Raw genomic sequence first — 19,947 nt, 5'->3', positions numbered from 1 at the left:
GAGTTGGAAACAGTAGTTGAAGAGTTGGTAACAGTGACTGGAGAGTTGGAAACAGTAGTTGGAGAGTTGGAAACAGTGATTGGAGAGTTGGAAACAGTGTTTGGAGAGTTGGAAACAGTTGGAGAGTTGGAAACAGTTGGAGAGTTGGAAACAGTGTTTGGAGAGTTGGAAACAGTTGGAGAGTTGGAAACAGTGTTTGGAGAGTTGGAAACAGTGTTTGGAGAGTTGGAAACAGTGATTGGAGAGTTGGAAACAGTAGTTGGAGAGTTGGAAACAGTGTTTGGAGAGTTGGAAACAGTAGTTGGAGAGTTGGAAACAGTAGTTGGAGAGTTGGAAACAGTGATTGGAGAGTTGCAAACAGTCATTGGAGAGTTGGAAACAGTGATTGGAGAGTTGGAAACAGTAGTTGGAGAGTTGGAAACAGTGTTTGGAGAGTAGGAAACAGTGATTGTAGAGTTGGAAACAGTCATTGGAGAGTTGGAAACAGTGATTGGAGAGTTGGAAACAGTAGTTGGAGAGTTGGAAACAGTGTTTGGAGAGTTGGAAACAGTGTTTGGAGAGTTGGAAACTGTAGTTGGAGAGTTGGAAACAGTAGTCAGTTGGAAACAGTCTTAGAGTTGGAAACATCAAGTCAGTGACAGTATTAAACAGTATTTGGAGTCTCTCTTGAGAGTTGGAACTACAGTATTTGGATTCAGTCTGGTTCTCTCTACCTTCCACCACTACAGTATTAGATTCAGTTGGAACCACTAGTCATTGGATTAGTATTGGAAACAGTCTCTTGGAAACTGTTCTCTTGGAAACTTCCAGACTACAGTATTAGAGTTGGAAACAGTGTTTGGAGAGTTGGAACCACTACAGTAGATGGAAACAGTATTTTGAGTTGGAAACTCTGTTTGGAGAGTTGGAAACAGTTCCAGAGTTGGAAACAGTATTAGTATTGGAGTTGGAAACAGTTCTTGGAGAGTTGGAAACAGTTTGGAGAGTTGGAAACAGTATTGGAGAGTTGGAAACTGTTTCCACCACTGTTTGGAGAGTTGGAAACAGTCTCTTGGAGAGTTGGAAACTACCTTTTGGAGTTGGAAACAGTATTAGTATTCAGTCTTTGGAGAGTTGGAAACAGTCTCTGGAGACCACTACAGTATTAGTATTCAGTCTCTCTGTTCTCTTGGAAACAGTATTGGAGTATTGTCCAACAGTAGTTGAGAGTTGGAAACAGTGATTGGAGAGTTGGAAACACTACAGTATTAGTATTCAGTCTGGAAACTGTTCTCTGGAGAGTTCCACCAAACAGTATTAGATTCATTCAGTTGGTCTACCTTCCACCACTGGAGAGTTGGAAACAGTATTAGTAGTTGGAAACAGTGTTTGGACCTTCCAAACACTGATTGGAGAGTTGGTAGTAGAGTTCAGTCTTGAGAGTTGGAAACAGTAACTGGAGAGTTTCCACCACTACAGTATTGGAAACAGTCTCTGGAGAGTTGGAAACAGTCTTGGAGAGTTGGAAACAGTCACTTGGAAACAGTGTTGGAGAGTTGGAAACAGTCTTGGAGAGTTGGAAACCTTCCACCACTGGAAACAGTATTAGTATTCAGTGTCTTGGAGAGTTCCAAACAGTACAGTATTAGAAACAGTATTCAGTCTCTCTGTTCTCTGGAGAGTTGGACCTTCCAGTTGGAAACAGTATTAGTATTGGAAACAGTCTCTTGGAGAGTTGGAAACAGTACAGATTAAACAGTGGTTGTTCTCTCTGGAGAGTTCCAAACTAGTGGTTGGAGAGTTCAGTCTCTTGGAAACAGTGTTCTCTCTGGACCTTCCATCACTACAGTATTAGTATTCAGAGTTCTCAGTAGTTGGACCTTCCACCACTACAGTATTAGTATTCAGTCTGAAACAGTTCTGGAGAGTTGGAAACTAGTTCCACCACTGATTAGAGTTGCAAACAGTCTTGGAGAGTTGGAAACAGTGTTTGGAGAGTTGAAACAGTACCTTCCAGAGTTGGAAACAGTATTAGAGTTGTAAACAGTGATTGCAGAGTTGGAAACAGTAGTTGTTGGAAACAGTCTTTGGAGAGTTGGAAACACTACAGAGTTGGAAACAGTAGTTGGAGAGTTGGAAACAGTCATTGGAGTTGGAAACAGTGTTTGAGAGTTGGACCACTACAGTATTAGTATTCAGTCTCTCTTACCTTCCATCACTACAGTATTAGTATTCAGTCTCTCTACCTTCCACCACTACAGTATTAGTATTCAGTCTCTCTGTTCTCTCTACCTTCCACCACTACAGTATTAGTATTCATTCAGTCTCTCTAATCTTTTGATCTGCAGAGTGTAAACTGCTGCACTGTGTTGTCTCCTCCTTCCCTTCAGGTCACATTATAATATTGATGTTAGAACGCAGGGCTGGTGGTCAGACACAGCGTGGGGTCGTAGGAGCAACAGCACACACACTCACACACACACTCACACACACACACTCACATGCACACGCACATGCACACACACACATACACACACACACACACTGCACGCACACACACACACACACACACACACACACACACGCACACGCACACGCACACTCGCACTCAGCACACTCGCACACTCACAGACACACACTCACACATGCACACTCACACACACACACACTCACAGACACACACTCACACACACACACACACACTCAAAGAGAATCATCAAAGGCCTTTAGAGTGAGATCATTTCAAAACACGTCAAAAGATCCTCAATGCATATTTATAGACATATCAGATGTCTATAAACCTAAACAACTAAAAAAAGTCATTTCGACGTGAGTCGTGGAGTTGTCGTTTTCATTTACTGGTCTCAGAACATCTGTTACTTTAAAACGTCCCAAAGGAGGAGAGGAGTAGAGAGGAGAAGAGAAGAGAGGAGGGGAGAAGAGAGGAGAAGAGAGGAGGGAGGAGGGGAGAAAAGAGGAGAAGAGAGGAGGGAGGAGGGGAGAAAAGAGGAGAAGAGAGGAGGGAGGAGGGGAGAAAAGAGGAGAGGAGGGGAGAAAAGAGGAGAAGAGAGGAGGGAGGAGGGGAGAAAAGAGGAGAAGAGAGGAGGGAAGAGGAGAGGAGGGGAAAAGAGAGGAGAAGAGAGGAGAGGAGAGGAGAGGAGAAGAGACGAGAAGAGAGGAGAGGAGAGGAGAAAAGAGGAGAAAAGAGGAGAAAATAGGAGAAGAGAGGAGGGAGGAGGGGAGAAAAGAGGAGAGGAGGGGAGAAAAGAGGAGAAGAGAGGAGGGAGGAGGGGAGAAAATAGGAGACGAGAGGAGGGAAGAGGAGAGGAGGGGAGAAGAGAGGAGAAGAGAGGAGAGGAGAAGAGACGAGAAGAGAGGAGGGGATACGAGAGGGGACGAGAGGAGAAGAGAGGAGAGGAGAAGAGAAGAGAAGAGAAGAGAAGAGAGGAGAGGAGAAGAGAGGAGAGGAGAGGAGGGGAGAAGAGAGGAGAAGAGAGGAGGGGATACAAGAGGGGACGAGAGAAGAAGAGAGGAGAGGAGAAGAAGGGAGGGGAGAAGAGAAGAGCGGAGGGGAGACGAGAGGAGAGGAGGGGAGAAGCAAGGAGGGGAGGGAGAAGCAAGGAGGGGAGGGGAGAAGAGAGGAGGGGAGAAGAGAAGAGAGGAGGGAGAATAGAGTTGGAGAGGGAGAGGAGGGGAGAAGAGAGGAGGGGAGAATAGAAGAGAGGAGGGAGAGGAGAGGAGGGTTGAAGAGAGGAGGGGAGAGGAGAGAGAAGAGAGGAGGGGAGAATAGAAGAGAGGAGGGGAGAATAGAGGAGAGAGGGGAGAAGAGAGAGAGGAGGGAGAATAGAAGAGAGGAGGGGAGAAGAGAGGAGGGGAGGGGATAAGAGAGGAGAGGAGGGAGAAGAGAGAGAGGAGGGGAGGGAGAATAGAAGAGAGGAGAGGAGGGAAGAGAGGAGGGAGGGGAGAGAGTGGGGAGAGGAGGGGAGGGAGAGGAGGGGAGAGGAGAGGAGAAGAGAGGAAGGGAGACGAGAGGAGAGGAGGGGAGAAGAGAAGAGAGGAGGGGAGAAGAGAAGAGAGGAGGGGAGAGGAGAGGAGAGGAGAATAGAAGAGAGGAGAGTTGAGAGGAGGGGAGAAGAGAGGAGGGGAGAGGCGAGGAGAGGAGGGGAGACGAGAGTAGAGGAGAATAGAGGAGTGGAGGGGAGAGGAGAGGAGAAGAGAGGAGGGGAGAAGAGAAGAGGGGAGAAGAGGGGAGAGTAGAGGAGAGGAGAAGAGAGGTGGGGAGAGGAGGGGAGAGGAGAGAAAAAGAGATGCAGGGGAAGGCTTGTTTGCCTGCTCTCCTTCTCAAAGCAACAAAGGGTCTTTTCATTTTAACGTTTCATCAAATCTCTGGACAGAAATTAGTAACTGCAACCCATAATGCACCCTGCCGTCCAGGACACGTCCCTCCTCTTCTTCTAACCCACGTGTCCTCCACAGAAACACCTCGGTGTCCTGCATATGCTGGACGTCAGAGCGAATCATGGGAGTTTTCACCTTGTTATGGTCACAGGAGCTTCTAGTGTGTCGTTGGTCTAACACACACACACACACACACACACACACACACACACACACACACACACACACACACACACTGGCCTGTATTTTACATGGATGGAAATGTGTGTGTATTATTAAAAGTGTTTTTAATGGTGTCATAGTGCCTGTTGTCAACATGTTCACCCCTCACATCCGTCTAATAGCTGTCTCTGATCAAAACAAATGTCCTCTAAGACTGTTGTAGGTAGACCGTCAGCACGTTCCGGATCATTCCAACCATTATGGTTGGAGGCTTGGAACATATTCCCGAGTCCACGTGCACCCAGCTCAGACAGACTGTGTGGCTCAGTTGATGTGGCCAGTCTTTCCACACAGACCGAGTCTGTGACTGTGGCTTGATGTCTCTCTCCCTTGTTGAGTCTCTGTGTTTGTTTCAGTGATTTGTAAAAAGGTCTGAACTACATGCATTGGGAATGGGATAGAGGGGATAGAGGTGATAGAGGGGATAGAGGGGATAGAGGTGATAGAGGGGATAGAGGTGATAGAGGGGATAGAGATAGAGGTGAAGAGGATAGAGGGATAGAGGTGATAGAGGGGATAGAGGTGATAGAGGGGATAGAGGGGATAGAGGTGATAGAGGTGATAGAGGGGATAGAGGGAGGGAATAGAGGTGATAGAGGGGATAGAGGGGATAGAGGGGATAGAGGTGATAGAGGGATAGAGGGGATAGAGGTGATAGAGGGGATAGAGGTGATAGAGGTGATAGAGGGGATAGAGGTGATAGAGGGGATAGAGGGGATAGAGGGGAAAGAGGAGATAGAGGGGATAGGAGAAGAGGGGAATAGAGGGGATAGAGGGGAGGGGATAGAGGGGATAGAGGTGATAGAGGGATAAAGGGAATAGAGGGGATAGAGGGGAGGGGATAGAGGGGATAGAGGTGATAGAGGTGATAGAGGTGATAGAGGGGATAGAGGGAGGGAATAGAGGTGATAGAGGGGATAGAGGGGATAGAGGTGATAGAGGTGATAGAGGGGATAGAGGTGATAGAGGTGATAGAGGGGATAGAGGTGATAGAGGTGATAGAGGGGATAGAGGGATAGAGGGATAAAGAGGAGAGGAGAGGAGATAGAGGTGATAGAGGTGGGGATAGAGGGGATAGAGGGAGATAGAGGGATAGAGGGATAGAGGGAGGAGGGAGGGAGAGGGGATAGAGGGATAGAGGGAGGATAGAGGGGATAGAGGAGGGATAGAGGGGATAGAGGGAGGGGTTAGAGGTGATAGGGGGATAGAGGTGATAGAGAGGTGATAGAGGGGATAGAGGGAGGAGGGAATAGGGAGAGGGGAGGGGGAGAGGGATAGAGGGGATAGAGGTGAGAGGGATAGAGGGAGGGGATAGAGGGGATAGAGGTGATAGAGGTGATAGAGGGTTAGAGGGGATAGAGGGAGGGGATAGAGGGATAGAGGGAGGGGTTAGAGGTGATAGAGGGATAGAGGAGAAGGATAGAGGTGATAGAGGGATAGAGGGTGAGGAGGGGATAGAGGGAGGGATAGAGGGGATAGAGGGGTTAGAGGTGAGAGGGGATAGAGGGAGGGGATAGAGGGAGGGGAGAGGTGATAGAGGGGATAGAGGATAGAGGTGATAGAGGGATAGAGGGATAGGGGGATAGAGGAGATAGAGGGGATAGAGGGAGGGGTTAGAGGTGATAGAGGGATAGAGGTGATAGAGGGGATAGAGGGGATAGAGGGATAGAGGGATAGAGGGGAGGGAGAGGAGGGGATAGGGGATAGAGGGATAGAGGGGAGAGGGTTAGAGGGATAGAGGGATAGAGGGATAGAGGATAGATTTTAACGATAGAGGGGATAGAGGGGATTAGAGGTGATAGAGGGAGGATAGAGGGAGGGATAGAGGGATAGAGGGATAGAGGGATAGGGGATAGAGGCATATGCTGATAGAGGGGATAGAGGGGATAGAGGTGATAGAGGATAGAGGTGATAGAGGGATAGAGGGGGGATAGAGGTGATAGAGGGGGATAGAGGGATAGAGGGGATAGAGGGATAGAGGTCTCTGATAGAGGGATAGAGGGATAGAGAGTGTAGAGGGGATAGAGGGGGGATAGAGGGATAGAGAGGGATAGAGGGGATAGAGGGGGATGATAGAGGGGAGAGGGATAGAGGGATGAGGGGATAGAGGGACTGTGGGGCTAGAGGGATAGAGGGGAGGGGATAGAGGGATAGAGGTGATAGAGGTGTTAGAGGGGATAGAGGGAGGGGATAGAGGGGATAGAGGTGATAGAGGGATAGAGGGGATAGAGGGGAGGTAGAGGGGATAGAGGGATAGAGGGATAGAGGGATAGAGGGATAGAGGGATAGAGGGATAGAGGTGTTAGAGGTGGGGATAGAGGGGATAGAGGTGATAGAGGGGATAGAGGGATAGAGGTGATAGAGGGATAGAGGGATAGAGGTGATAGAGGGATAGAGGGATAGGGATAGAGGTGATAGGGGTGTTAGAGGGGATAGAGGGATAGAGGGATAGAGGGGATAGATAGAGGTGTTAGAGGGGATAGAGGGGATAGAGGGGATAGAGGTGAGGGATAGGGGGATAGAGGGAGATAGAGGGGATAGAGGGATAGAGGGGATAGAGGTGATAGAGGGATAGAGGGATAGAGGGGATAGAGGGATAGAGGGGGGGATAGAGGGATAGAGGGGATAGAGGGGATGATAGAGGGATAGGGATAGAGGGATAGAGGGAGATAGAGGGGATAGAGGGATAGAGGGATAGAGGGGATAGAGGGAGGGGATAGAGGGGATAGAGGTGATAGAGGGATAGAGGGAGGGGATAGAGGGGATAGAGGGAGGGGTTAGAGGTGATAGAGGGATAGAGGGATAGAGGGATAGAGGTGATAGAGGGGATAGAGGGGTAGAGGTGATAGAGGGATAGAGGTGGGGATAGAGGAGGGGATAGAGGGATAGAGGGGATAGAGGGGTTAGAGGTGATAGAGGTGATAGAGGGATAGAGGAGATAGAGGGGATAGAGGGATAGGGGTTAGAGGTGATAGAGGGGATAGAGGTGATAGAGGGATAGAGGGATAGAGGGATAGAGGGATAGAGGGATAGAGGGATAGAGGGATAGAGGGATAGAGGGGATAGAGGGATAGAGGGATAGAGGGATAGAGGGATAGAGGGATAGAGGTGTTAGAGGGGATAGAGGGAGGGGATAGAGGGATAGAGGATAGAGGTGTTAGAGGGATAGAGGGGATAGAGGTGATAGAGGGGATAGAGGGGATAGAGGAGATAGAGGGATAGAGGGAATAGAGGTGATAGAGGTGATAGAGGGGATAGAGGGGATAGAGGGAGGTGATAGAGGGATAGAGGGATAGAGGAGAGAGGGGATAGAGGTGATAGAGGTGTTAGAGGGGATAGAGGGAGGGGATAGAGGGATAGAGGGATAGGGGGATAGAGGGATAGAGGGATAGAGGGATAGAGGGGATAGAGGGATAGAGGGAGGGGATAGAGGGATAGAGGGAGGGGTTAGAGGTGATAGGGGGATAGAGGTGATAGAAGGATAGAGGTGATAGAGGGGATAGAGGGATAGAGGGGATAGAGGGATAGAGGAGGGATAGAGGGATAGAGGTGTTAGAGGGGATAGGGAGGGGATAGAGGGGATAGAGGTGATAGAGGTGATAGAGGTGATAGAGGGGATAGAGGAGGGGATAGAGGGATAGAGGGAGGGGTTAGAGGGATAGGGGATAGAGGTGATAGAAGGATAGAGGTGATAGAGGGGATAGAGGGGATAGAGGTGATAGAGGGGATAGAGGGTGGGGATAGAGGGAGGGGATAGAGGTGATAGAGGTGATAGAGGGGTTAGAGGTGATAGAGGTGATAGAGGGATAGAGGGGATAGAGGTGATAGAGGGATAGAGGAGATAGAGGGATAGAGGGGGGTTAGAGGTGATAGAGGGATAGAGGTGATAGGGGGATAGAGGGATAGAGGGATAGAGGGAGGGGATAGAGGGATAGAGGTGATAGAGGTGTTAGAGGGGATAGAGGAGGGGATAGAGGGGATAGAGGTGATAGAGGGATAGAGGGATAGAGGTGATAGGGATAGAGGGGATAGAGGTGATAGAGGGGATAGAGGTGATAGAGGGATAGAGGTGATAGAGGGGATAGGGGATAGAGGTGATAGAGGTGATAGAGGTGTTAGAGGTGTTAGAGGGGATAGAGGGAGGGGGATAGAGGGAGGGGATAGAGGTGATAGAGGGATAGAGGGGTTAGAGGTGATAGAGGTGATAGAGGGGATAGAGGAGATAGAGGGATAGAGGGAGGGGTTAGAGGGGATAGAGGGGATAGAGGTGATAGAGGGATAGAGGGGATAGAGGGATAGAGGGATAGAGGGATAGAGGGATAGAGGTGATAGAGGGGATAGAGGGGATAGAGGTGATAGAGGGGATAGAGGTGTTAGAGGTGTTAGAGGGGATAGAGGGAGGGGATAGAGGGGATAGAGGTGATAGAGGTGTTAGAGGGGATAGAGGGGATAGAGGTGATAGAGGGGATAGAGGGGATAGAGGAGATAGAGGGATAGAGGGAATAGAGGTGATAGAGGTGATAGAGGGGATAGAGGGATAGAGGGGATAGAGGGGATAGAGGGGATAGAGGGGAAAGAGGAGATAGAGGGGATAGAGGTGATAGAGGTGTTAGAGGGGATAGAGGGAGGGGATAGAGGGGATAGAGGGATAGAGGGATAGAGGGAGGGGATAGAGGGGATAGAGGGATAGAGGGAGGGGATAGAGGGGATAGAGGGAGGGGATAGAGGGGATAGAGGGAGGGGTTAGAGGTGATAGGGGGATAGAGGTGATAGAAGGATAGAGGTGATAGAGGGATAGAGGGATAGAGGGGATAGAGGGGATAGAGGGAGGGATAGAGGGGATAGAGGTGTTAGAGGGGATAGAGGGAGGGGATAGAGGGATAGAGGTGATAGAGGGTGATAGAGGTGTTAGAGGGATAGAGGGGGGATAGAGGGATAGAGGGAGGGGTTAGAGGTGATAGAGGGATAGAGGTGATAGATAGAGGTGATAGAGGGGATAGAGGGGATAGAGGTGATAGAGGGGATAGAGGGTGGGGATAGAGGGAGGGATAGAGGTGATAGAGGTGATAGAGGGGTTAGAGGTGATAGAGGTGATAGAGGGGATAGAGGGGATAGAGGTGAGGGATAGAGGGATAGAGGGATAGAGGGATAGAGGGAGGGGTTAGAGGTGATAGAGGGATAGAGGTGATAGAGGGATAGAGGGGATAGAGGGGATAGAGGGGATAGAGGGATAGAGGGATAGAGGGATAGAGGTGATAGAGGGATAGAGGGAGGGGAGAGGGGGATAGAGGTGATAGAGGGATAGAGGGATAGAGGTGATAGAGGGATAGAGGGATAGAGGGATAGAGGGATAGAGGGGATAGAGGGATAGAGGGATAGAGGGATAGAGGGATAGAGGGATAGAGGTGATAGAGGTGTTAGAGGTGTTAGAGGTGATAGAGGGGATAGAGGGAGGGGATAGAGGTGATAGAGGGGATAGAGGGGTTAGAGGTGATAGAGGTGATAGAGGGGATAGAGGAGATAGAGGGGATAGAGGGAGGGGTTAGAGGTGATAGAGGGGATAGAGGTGATAGAGGGGATAGAGGGGATAGAGGGATAGAGGGATAGAGGGATAGAGGCGATAGAGGGGATAGAGGTGATAGAGGGGATAGAGGGGATAGAGGTGATAGAGAGGATAGAGGTGTTAGAGGTGTTAGAGGGGATAGAGGGAGGGGATAGAGGGGATAGAGGTGATAGAGGTGTTAGAGGGGATAGAGGGGATAGAGGTGATAGAGGGGATAGAGGGGATAGAGGAGATAGAGGGATAGAGGGAATAGAGGTGATAGAGGTGATAGAGGGGATAGAGGGGATAGAGGGGATAGAGGTGATAGAGGGGATAGAGGGGATAGAGAGAAAGAGGAGATAGAGGGGATAGAGGTGATAGAGGTGTTAGAGGGGATAGAGGGGAGGGGATAGAGGGGATAGAGGGAGAGGATAGAGGGGGGGATAGAGGGATAGAGGGATAGAGGGAGGGGATAGAGGGATAGAGGGATAGAGGGGATAGAGGGAGGGGATAGAGGGGATAGAGGGAGGGGTTAGAGGTGATAGGGGGGATAGAGGTGATAGAAGGATAGAGGTGATAGAGGGGATAGAGGGATAGAGGGGATATAGGGGATAGAGGGGAGGGGATAGAGGGGATAGAGGTGTTAGAGGGGATAGAGGGAGGGGATAGAGGGGATAGAGGTGATAGAGGTGATAGAGGTGTTAGAGGGGATAGAGGGAGGGGATAGAGGTGATAGAGGGGATAGAGGTGATAGAGGGGATAGAGGGGATAGAGGTGTTAGAGGGGATAGAGGGGATAGAGGAGATAGAGGGGATAGAGGCGATAGAGGTGTTAGAGGGGATAGAGGTGATAGAGGAGATAGAGGTGATAGAGGTGTTAGAGGGGATAGAGGGGAGGGGATAGAGGGGGGGTAGAGGGGAAGGAGGGAGAGGATAGAGGAGATAGAGGAGATTATAGGGATAAAAGGGATAAAAGGGATAGAGGAGATAGAGGGGATAGAGGTGATAGAGGTGTTAGAGGGGATAGAGGGGATAGAGGAGATAGAGGGGATAGAGGTGATAGAGGTGTTAGAGGTGATAGAGGAGATAGAGGTGATAGAGGTGTTAGAGGGGATAGAGGGGAGGGATAGAGGGGGGGTAGAGGGGAGGGATAGAGGGGAGGGATAGAGGGGAAGGAGGGGAGGGGATAGAGGGGGGGTAGAGGGATAGAGGGTGGGGGTAGAGGGATAGAGGGGAGGGGATAGAGGGTGGGGGTAGAGGGGATAGAGGGTGGGGGTAGAGGGATAGAGGGGAGGGGATAGAGGGTGGGGGATAGAGGGGATAGAGGGGATAGAGGGGAGGGGATAGAGGGTGGGGGTAGAGGGATAGAGGTTGGGGGTAGAGGGGATAGAGGGGAGGGGATAGAGGGTGGGGGTAGAGGGATAGAGGGGATAGAGGGGAGGGGATAGAGGGTGGGGGTAGAGGGATAGAGGGAGGGGATAGAGGGATAGAGGGGGGGGATAGAGGGATAGAGGTTAGGGGATAGAGGGAAGGAGGGAGAGGATAGAGGAGATAGAGGAGATTATAGGGATAAAAGGGATAGAGGAGATGGGAGGGGTTAGAGGGGTTAGAGGTGATAGAGGTGATAGAGGGGATAGAGGGGATAGAGGTGATAGAGGGGATAGAGGAGATAGAGGGGATAGAGGATTTTAGAGGTGATAGAGGGGATAGAGGTGATAGGGGGATAGAGGGGACAGGGGATAGAGGGGAGGGGATCCAGGGGATAGAGGTGATAGAGGTGTAGAGGGGATAAGGGAGAGGGGGATAGAGGTGATAGAGGGTAGAGGGGATAGAGGGATAGAGGGATAGAATAGGGGATAGAGGATAGAGGGATCCATAGAGGGGATAGAGGTGATAGAGGTGATAGAGGTGATAGAGGTGATAGAGGTGATAGAGGTGAGGGGATAGAGGAGGGATAGAGGGAGGGGATAGAGGTGATAGAGGGGATAGAGGGGTTAGAGGTGATAGAGGTGATAGAGGGATAGAGGAGATAGAGGGATAGAGGAGGGGGGGTAGAGGTGATAGAGGGATAGAGGTGATAGAGGGGATAGAGGGGATAGAGGGGATAGAGGGATAGAGGGGATAGAGGCAGAGGGGATAGAGGTGATAGAGGGGATAGAGGGGATAGAGGTGATAGAGGGATAGAGGTGTTAGAGGTGTTAGAGGGGATAGAGGGAGGGGATAGAGGGGATAGAGGTGATAGAGGTGTTAGAGGGGGATGAGGGGATAGAGGTGATAGAGGGGAGAGGGGATAGAGGAGATAGAGGGATAGAGGGAATAGAGGTGATAGAGGTGATAAATAGAGGGGATAGAGGGATAGAGGTGATAGAGGGGATAGAGGGATAGAGAGAGAGAGGAGATAACCTAGAGGTGATAAACAGGTGTTAGAGGGGATAGAGGGAGGATAGAGGGGATAGAGGGATAGAGGGATAGAGGGAGGGGATAGAGGGGATAGAGGGATAGACACAGGGGATCACAGGGGATAGAGGGATAGAGGGGAGCAGGGAGGGGATAGAGGGATAGAGGGAGGGGTTAGAGGTGATAGACCCCTACAAACATAGACTCATACAGGGGATTCCCTGGGAGGGGAGAGGGGATAGACCTGTTAGACCCCCCTAGAGGGAGGGGATACAGGGGATAGAGGTGATAGAGGTGATAGAGGTGTTAGAGGGGATAAACACAGACTCATAGAGGGGCTTCCTGTGGAGCAGAGGGGACCAAGGGGATCCAGGACCCCTAGAAACACACACTCACACAGTTTGGGGATTCCCTGATGGAGCAGAGCAGACCAACCTGTTAGACCCCTACAAACAGGGGACTCACACAGTTTGGCTTCCCTGGGAAGGAGGGAGAGGATAGAGGAGATAGAGGAGATTATAGGGATAAAAGGGATAAAAGGGATAGAGGAGATAGAGGGGATAGAGGTGATAGAGGTGTTAGAGGGGATAGAGGGATAGAGAGATAGAGGGGATAGACTGACAGAGTGTTAGAGGTGATAGAGCAGACCAACCTGATCTCCAGACCCCCTAGAAACACACACTCACACAGTTTGGGATTCCTGGGAGCAGAGGGAGGGGATCTCCTCTCCAGGGGAGGGGATAGAGGGGAAGGAGGGGAGGGGATAGAGGGTGGGGGTAGAGGGGATAGAGGGTGGGGGTCCAGAGGGATAGAAACACACACTCACACAGGTGGGGGTCCCTGAGGGTGGGGCAGAGGGGAGACCAAGGGGATCCTCTCCAGACCCCTACAAACACACACTCACACAGGGGAGGGGATTCCCTGTGGGCAGAGGGACCAACCTTGGGGGTCCAGACCCCCTACAAACACACACTCACACAGTTTGGGTTCCCTGGATGGAGGGAGCAGGGGGACCAACCTCTGGGGGTCCAGACCCCCTAGAGGGAGGGGATAGAGGGGAGGGGATAGACCCCCTACAAACACACACTCACACAGTTTGGGGGAGGGGATAGACCAACCTTAGGGGATCCAGGGGAAGGAGGGAGAAACACAGACTCAGAGGAGATTTGGCTTCCTAGAGGAGATGGGAGGGAAGAGTTATACTTTGTATGAACAGTCACACACTCACACCCACAGTCACACACACACACACATTCTCTCTCCTCACATACACACCCTCCATCAGTTTGGCCATCCAGTGGAGCAGAGCAGACCAACCTCTCCTCTGGAAGAAAGGTTTTGTCAGACAGAGTCCAGGACAAACACACACTCACACAGTTTGGCTTCCCTGTGGAGCAGAGCAGACCAACCTCTCCTCTCCAGACCCCCCTACAAACACACACTCACACAGTTTGGCTTCCCTGTGGAGCAGAGCAGACCAACCTCTCCTCTCCAGACCCCCTACAAACACACTCACACAGTTTGGCTTCCCTGTGGAGCAGAGCAGACCAACCTTTGGACCCCCTACAAACACACACTCACACAGTTTGGCTTCCCTGTGGAGCAGAGCAGACCAACCTCTCCTCTCCAGACCCCCTACAAACACACACTCACACAGTTTGGCTTCCTGTGGAGCAGAGCAGACCAACCTCTCCTCTCCAGACCCCCCTACAAACACACACTCACACAGTTTGGCTTCCCTGTGGAGCAGAGCAGACCAACCTCTCCTCTCCAGACCCCCCTACAAACACACACTCACACAGTTTGGCTTCCCTGTGGAGCAGAGCAGACCAACCTCTCCTCTCCAGACCCCCCTACAAACACACACTCACACAGTTTGGCTTCCCTGTGGAGCAGAGCAGACCAACCTCTCCTCTCCAGACCCCCCTACAAACACACAAACAAATCGCTATATTTATAGGTATTCCTCTTTCTCTTTCTCTAGATGTACTTTTACACCTGCATTGTTTGCTGTTTGGGGTTTTAGGCTGGGTTTCTGTACAGCACTTTGAGATATCAGCTGATGTACGAAGGGCTATATAAATACATTTGATTTGATTTGATTTGATGTATGGGTCAGCCCTGGCGAGGGAACTTGTTAGGTTTGACTTTCTCTGTCTTTCCTCCCTCCCTCCTCCCTCCCTCCCTCCCTCCCTCCCTCCGTCCGTCCGTCCGTCCGTCCGTCCGTCCGTCCGTCCGTCTGTCCGTCTGTCCGTCTGTCTGTCTGTCTGTCTGTCTGTCTGTCTGTCTGTCTGTCTGTCTGTCTGTCTGTCTGTCTGTCTGTCTGTCTGTCTGTCTGTCTGTCTGTCTGTCTGTCTGTCTGTTTACAATGGTGTTTGTTCTTCACTGGTTGCCCTTTTCTCGTGGCAACAGGACACAAATCTTGCTGCTGTGATGTCACACTGTGGAATTTCACCCAGTAGATATGGGAGTTTATCAAAATTGGATTTGTTTTCAAATTCTTTGTGGATCTGTGTAATCTGAGGGAAATATGTCTCTCTAATATGGTCATACATTGGGCAGGAGGTTAGGAAGTGCATCTCAGTTTCCACCTCATTTTGTGGGCAGTGAGCACATAGCCTGTCTTCTCTTGAGAGCCATGTCTGCCTATGGCGGCCTTTCTCAATAGCATGGCTATGCTCACTGAGTCTGTACATAGTCAACGCTTTCCTTAATTTTGGGTCAGTCACAGTGGTCAGGTATTCTGCCACTGTGTACTCTCTGTTTAGGGCCAAATAGCATTCTAGTTTGCTCTGTTTTTTTGTTAATTCTTTCCAATGTGTCAAGTAATTATCTTTTTGTTTTCTCATGATTTGGTTGGGTCTAATTGTGCTGCTGTCCTGGGGCTCTGTAGGGTGTGTTTGTGTTTGTGAACAGAGCCCCAGGACCAGCTTGCTTAGGGGACTCTTCTCCAGGTTAATCTCTCTGTAGGTGATGGCTTTGTTATGGAAGGTTTGTGTATCGCTTCCTTTTAGGTGGTTGTAGAATTTAACGGCTCTTTTCTGGATTTTGATAATTAGTGGGTATCAGCCTAATTCTGCTCTGCATGCATTATTTGGTATTCTACGTTGTACACGGAGTATATTTTTGCAGAATTCTGCGTGCAGAGTCTCAATTTGGTGTTTGTCCCATTTTGTGAAGTCTTGGTTGGTGAGCGGACCCCAGACCTCACAACCATAAAGGGCAATGGGCTCTATGACTGATTCAAGTATTTTTAGCCAAATCCTAATTGGTATGTTGAAATTTATGTTTCTTTTGATGGCATAGAATGCCCTTCTTGCCTTGTCTCTCAGATCGTTCACAGCTTTGTTGAAGTTACCTGTGGCGCTGATGTTTAGGCCAAGGTATGTATAGTTTTTGTGTGCTCTAGGGCAACAGTGTCTAGATGGAATTTGTATTTGTGGTCCTGGTGACTGGACCTTTTTTGGAACACCATTATTTTAGTCTTACTGTGATTTACTGTCAGGGCCCAGGTCTGACAGAATCTGTGCATAAGATCTAGGTGCTGCTGTAGGCCCTCCTTGGTTGGTGACAGAAGCACCAGATCATCAGAAAACAGCAGACATTTGACTTCGGATTCTAGTAGGGTGAGGCCGGGTGCTGCAGACTTTTCTAGTGCCCGCGCCAATTTGTTGATATATATGTTGAAGAGGGTGGGGCTTAAGCTGCATCCCTGTCTCACCCAACGACCCTGTGTGAAGAAATGTGTGTGTTTTTTGCCAATTTTAACCTCACACTTGTTGTTTGTATACATGGATTTTATAATGTCGTATGTTTTACCCCCAACACCACTTTCCATCAGTTTGTATAGCAGACCCTCATGCCAAATTGAGTCGAAGGCTTTTTTGAAATCAACAAAGCATGAGAAGACTTTGCCTTTGTTTTGGTTTGTTTGGTTGTCAATTAGGGTGTGCAGGGTGAATACGTGGTCTGTCATACGGTAATTTGGTAACAAGACAATTTGACATTTGCTCAGGACATTGTTTTCATTGAGGAAATGTACGAGTCTGCTGTTAATGATAATGCAGAGGATTTTCCCAAGGTTACTGTTGACTGTCTCTCTACCTCTCTCTCTCTCTCTCTCTCTCTCTCTACCTCTCTCTCTCTACCTCTCTACCTCTCTCTCTCTCAATCTACCTCTCTCTCTCTACCTCTCTACCTCTCTCTCTCTCTCAATGTACCTCTCTCTCTCTCTCTCTCTCTCTACCTCTCTCTACCTCTCTCTCTCTCTGTCTGTCTCTCGCCCTCTGCTCCTCTCTGACCTCTTAGTGTGTCTTTCAGAGGGTTTGGATAAAACACATGACACATTTCTCTTCAACAATCCACACTCCCCAGGTGCCCATTCCCTACCCCATTCCACCTGTTCCCTACACTATTCAGTAGTTCTCCTCTCTCTCTCCTCTCCAGGTACCTGTTTCCTACACTATTCAGTAGTTCTCCCCTCTCTCTCCTCTCCAGGTACCTGTTTCCTACAGTATTCAGTAGTTCTCCTCTCTCTCTCCTCTCCAGGTACCCGTTCCCTACAGTATTCAGTAGTTCTCCTCTCTCTCACTCTCTCTCTCTCTCCTCTCCAGGTCCCTGTTTCCTACAGTATTCAGTAGTTCTCCCCTCTCTCTCTCTCTCTCTCTCTCTCTCTCTTTCTCCTCTCTAGGCACCCATTCCCTACAGTATTCATTAGTTCTCTTTTCTCTCTCTCTCTCTCCTCTCCAGGTACCCATTCCCTACAGTATTCAGCTCCTGTAGCATAAAGGATCTCTCTGCCAGTCTGGAGAAGGGCGTTGGGATGTGTCTGTTCAACATGCCTGAGGTCAAGGTTCTCTACGGGGGACAGAAGTGTGGCAACGGATACGTGGAGGAAGGAGAGGAGTGTGACTGTGGAGAACTGGAGGTAGGAAGTTGTCCTGTGTTGTCATGGTAGGGATGCAATGGGATGGGACACGTTAACACTGTATTAAAACTACTGCCCTGAGCCAAGCTGAACCAAACCACTACTGCCCTGAGCCAAACTGAACCAAACCACTACTGCTCTGCCTGAGCCAAGCTGAACCAAGCCACTACTGCCCTGAGCCAAGCTGAACCAAACCACTACTGCTCTGCCTGAGCCAAGCTGAACCAAACCACTACTGCCCTGAGCCAAGCTGAACCAAGCCACTACTGCCCTGAGCCAAGCTGAACCAAACCACTACTGCCCTGAGCCAAGCTGAACCAAACCATTACTGCCCTGAGCCAAGCTGAACTAAACCACTACTGCCCTGAGCCAAGCTGAACCAAACCATTACTGCCCTGAGCCAAGCTGAGCCAAACCATTACTGCCCTGAGCCAAGCTGAACCAAACCACTACTGCCCTGAGCCAAGCTGAACTAAACCATTACTGCCCTGAGCCAAGCTGAACCAAACCATTACTGCCCTGAGACAAGCTGAACCAAATAAAATCAAATAAAATCAAATCAAATCAAATTTTATTTGTCACATACACATGGTTAGCAGATGTTAATGCGAGTGTAGCGAAATGCTTGTGCTTCTAGTTCCGACAATGCAGTGATAACCAACAAGTAATCTAACTAACAATTCCAAAACTACTGTCTTGTACACAGTGTAAGGGGATAAGGAATATGTACATAAGGATATATGAATGAGTGATGGTACAGAGCAGCATACAGTAGATGGTATCGAGTACAGTATATACATATGAGATGAGTATGTAGACAAAGTAAACAAAGTGGCATAGTTAAAGTGGCTAGTGACATAAGAATGCAGTCGATGATCTAGAGTACAGTATATACATATGCATATGAGATGAATAATGTAGGTTAAGTAACATTATATAAGGTAGCATTGTTTAAAGTGGCTAGTGATATATTTACATCATTTCCCATCAATTCCCATTATTAAAGTGGCTGGAGTTGGGTCAGTGTCAATGACAGTGTGTTGGCAGCAGCCACTCAATGTTAGTGGTGGCTGTTTAACAGTCTGATGGCCTTGAGATAGAAGCTGTTTTTCAGTCTCTCGGACCCAGCTTTGATGCACCTGTACTGACCTCGCCTTCTGGATGATAGCGGGGTGAACAGGCAGTGGTTCGGGTGGTTGATGTCCTTGATGATCTTTATGGCCTTCCTGTAACATCGGGTGGTGTAGGTGTCCTGGAGGGCAGGTAGTTTGCCCCCGGTGATGCGTTGTGCAGACCTCACTACCCTCTGGAGAGCCTTACGGTTGAGGGTGGAGCAGTTGCCGTACCAGGCGGTGATACAGCCCGCCAGGATGCTCTCGATTGTGCATCTGTAGAAGTTTGTGAGTGCTTTTGGTGACAAGCCGAATTTCTTCAGCCTCCTGAGGTTGAAGAGGCGCTGCTGCGCCTTCTTCACGACGCTGTCAGTGTGAGTGGACCAATTCAGTTTGTCTGTGATGTGTATGCCGAGGAACTTAAAACTTGCTACCCTCTCCACTACTGATCCATCGATGTGGATAGGGGGGTGTTCCCTCTGCTGTTTCCTGAAGTCCACAATCATCTCCTTAGTTTTGTTGACGTTGAGTGTGAGGTTATTTTCCTGACACCACACTCCGAGGGCCCTCACCTCCTCCCTGTAGGCCGTCTCGTCGTTGTTGGTAATCAAGCCTACCACTGTTGTGTCGTCCGCAAACTTGATGATTGAGTTGGAGGCGTGCGTGGCCACGCAGTCGTGGGTGAACAGGGAGTACAGGAGAGGGCTCAGAACGCACCCTTGTGGGGCCCCCGTGTTGAGGATCAGCGGGGAGGAGATGTTGTTGCCTACCCTCACCACCTGGGGGCGGCCCGTCAGGAAGTCCAGTACCCAGTTGCACAGGGCGGGGTCGAGACCCAGGGTCTCGAGCTTGGAAGGTACTATGGTATTGAATGCCGAGCTGTAGTCGATGAACAGCATTCTCACATAGGTATTCCTCTTGTCCAGGTGGGTTAGGGCAGTGTGCAGTGTGGTTGAGATTGCATCGTCTGTGGACCTATTTGGGAGGTAAGCAAATTGGAGTGGGTCTAGGGTGTCAGGTAGGGTGGAGGTGATATGGTCCTTGACTAGTCTCTCAAAGCACTTCATGATGACGGAAGTGAGTGCTACGGGGCGGTAGTCGTTTAGCTCAGTTACCTTAGCTTTCTTGGGAACAGGAACAATGGTGGCCCTCTTGAAGCATGTGGGAACAGCAGACTGGTATAGGGATTGATTGAATATGTCCGTAAACACACCGGCCAGCTGGTCTGCGCATGCTCTGAGGGCGCGGCTGGGGATGCCGTCTGGGCCTGCAGCCTTGCGAGGGTTAACACGTTTAAATGTCTTACTCACCTCGGCTGCAGTGAAGGAGAGACCGCATGTTTTCGTTGCAGGCCGTGTCAGTGGCACTGTA

At 49.8% G+C, this 19,947-nt stretch overlaps 1 protein-coding gene across 1 annotated transcript in view; it reads left to right on the top strand.

Annotated features, from left to right (window-relative positions):
- LOC135573596 (disintegrin and metalloproteinase domain-containing protein 12-like) overlaps positions 1–19,947 on the top strand; it is a 308,097-nt gene that overhangs the window by 231,652 nt on the left and 56,498 nt on the right. The window contains 1 exon segment of the mRNA XM_065022859.1: positions 17,287–17,464. Within this exon segment, the coding sequence (XP_064878931.1) occupies positions 17,287–17,464 (178 nt within the window).

This window comes from Oncorhynchus nerka, linkage group LG10, assembly GCF_034236695.1.
Source record: "Oncorhynchus nerka isolate Pitt River linkage group LG10, Oner_Uvic_2.0, whole genome shotgun sequence".
Classification (NCBI taxonomy): Eukaryota; Metazoa; Chordata; class Actinopteri; order Salmoniformes; family Salmonidae; genus Oncorhynchus; species Oncorhynchus nerka.
The sequence above is the reverse complement of the archived record's forward strand: the minus strand, read 5'-3'. Positions and strand labels throughout refer to the sequence as shown.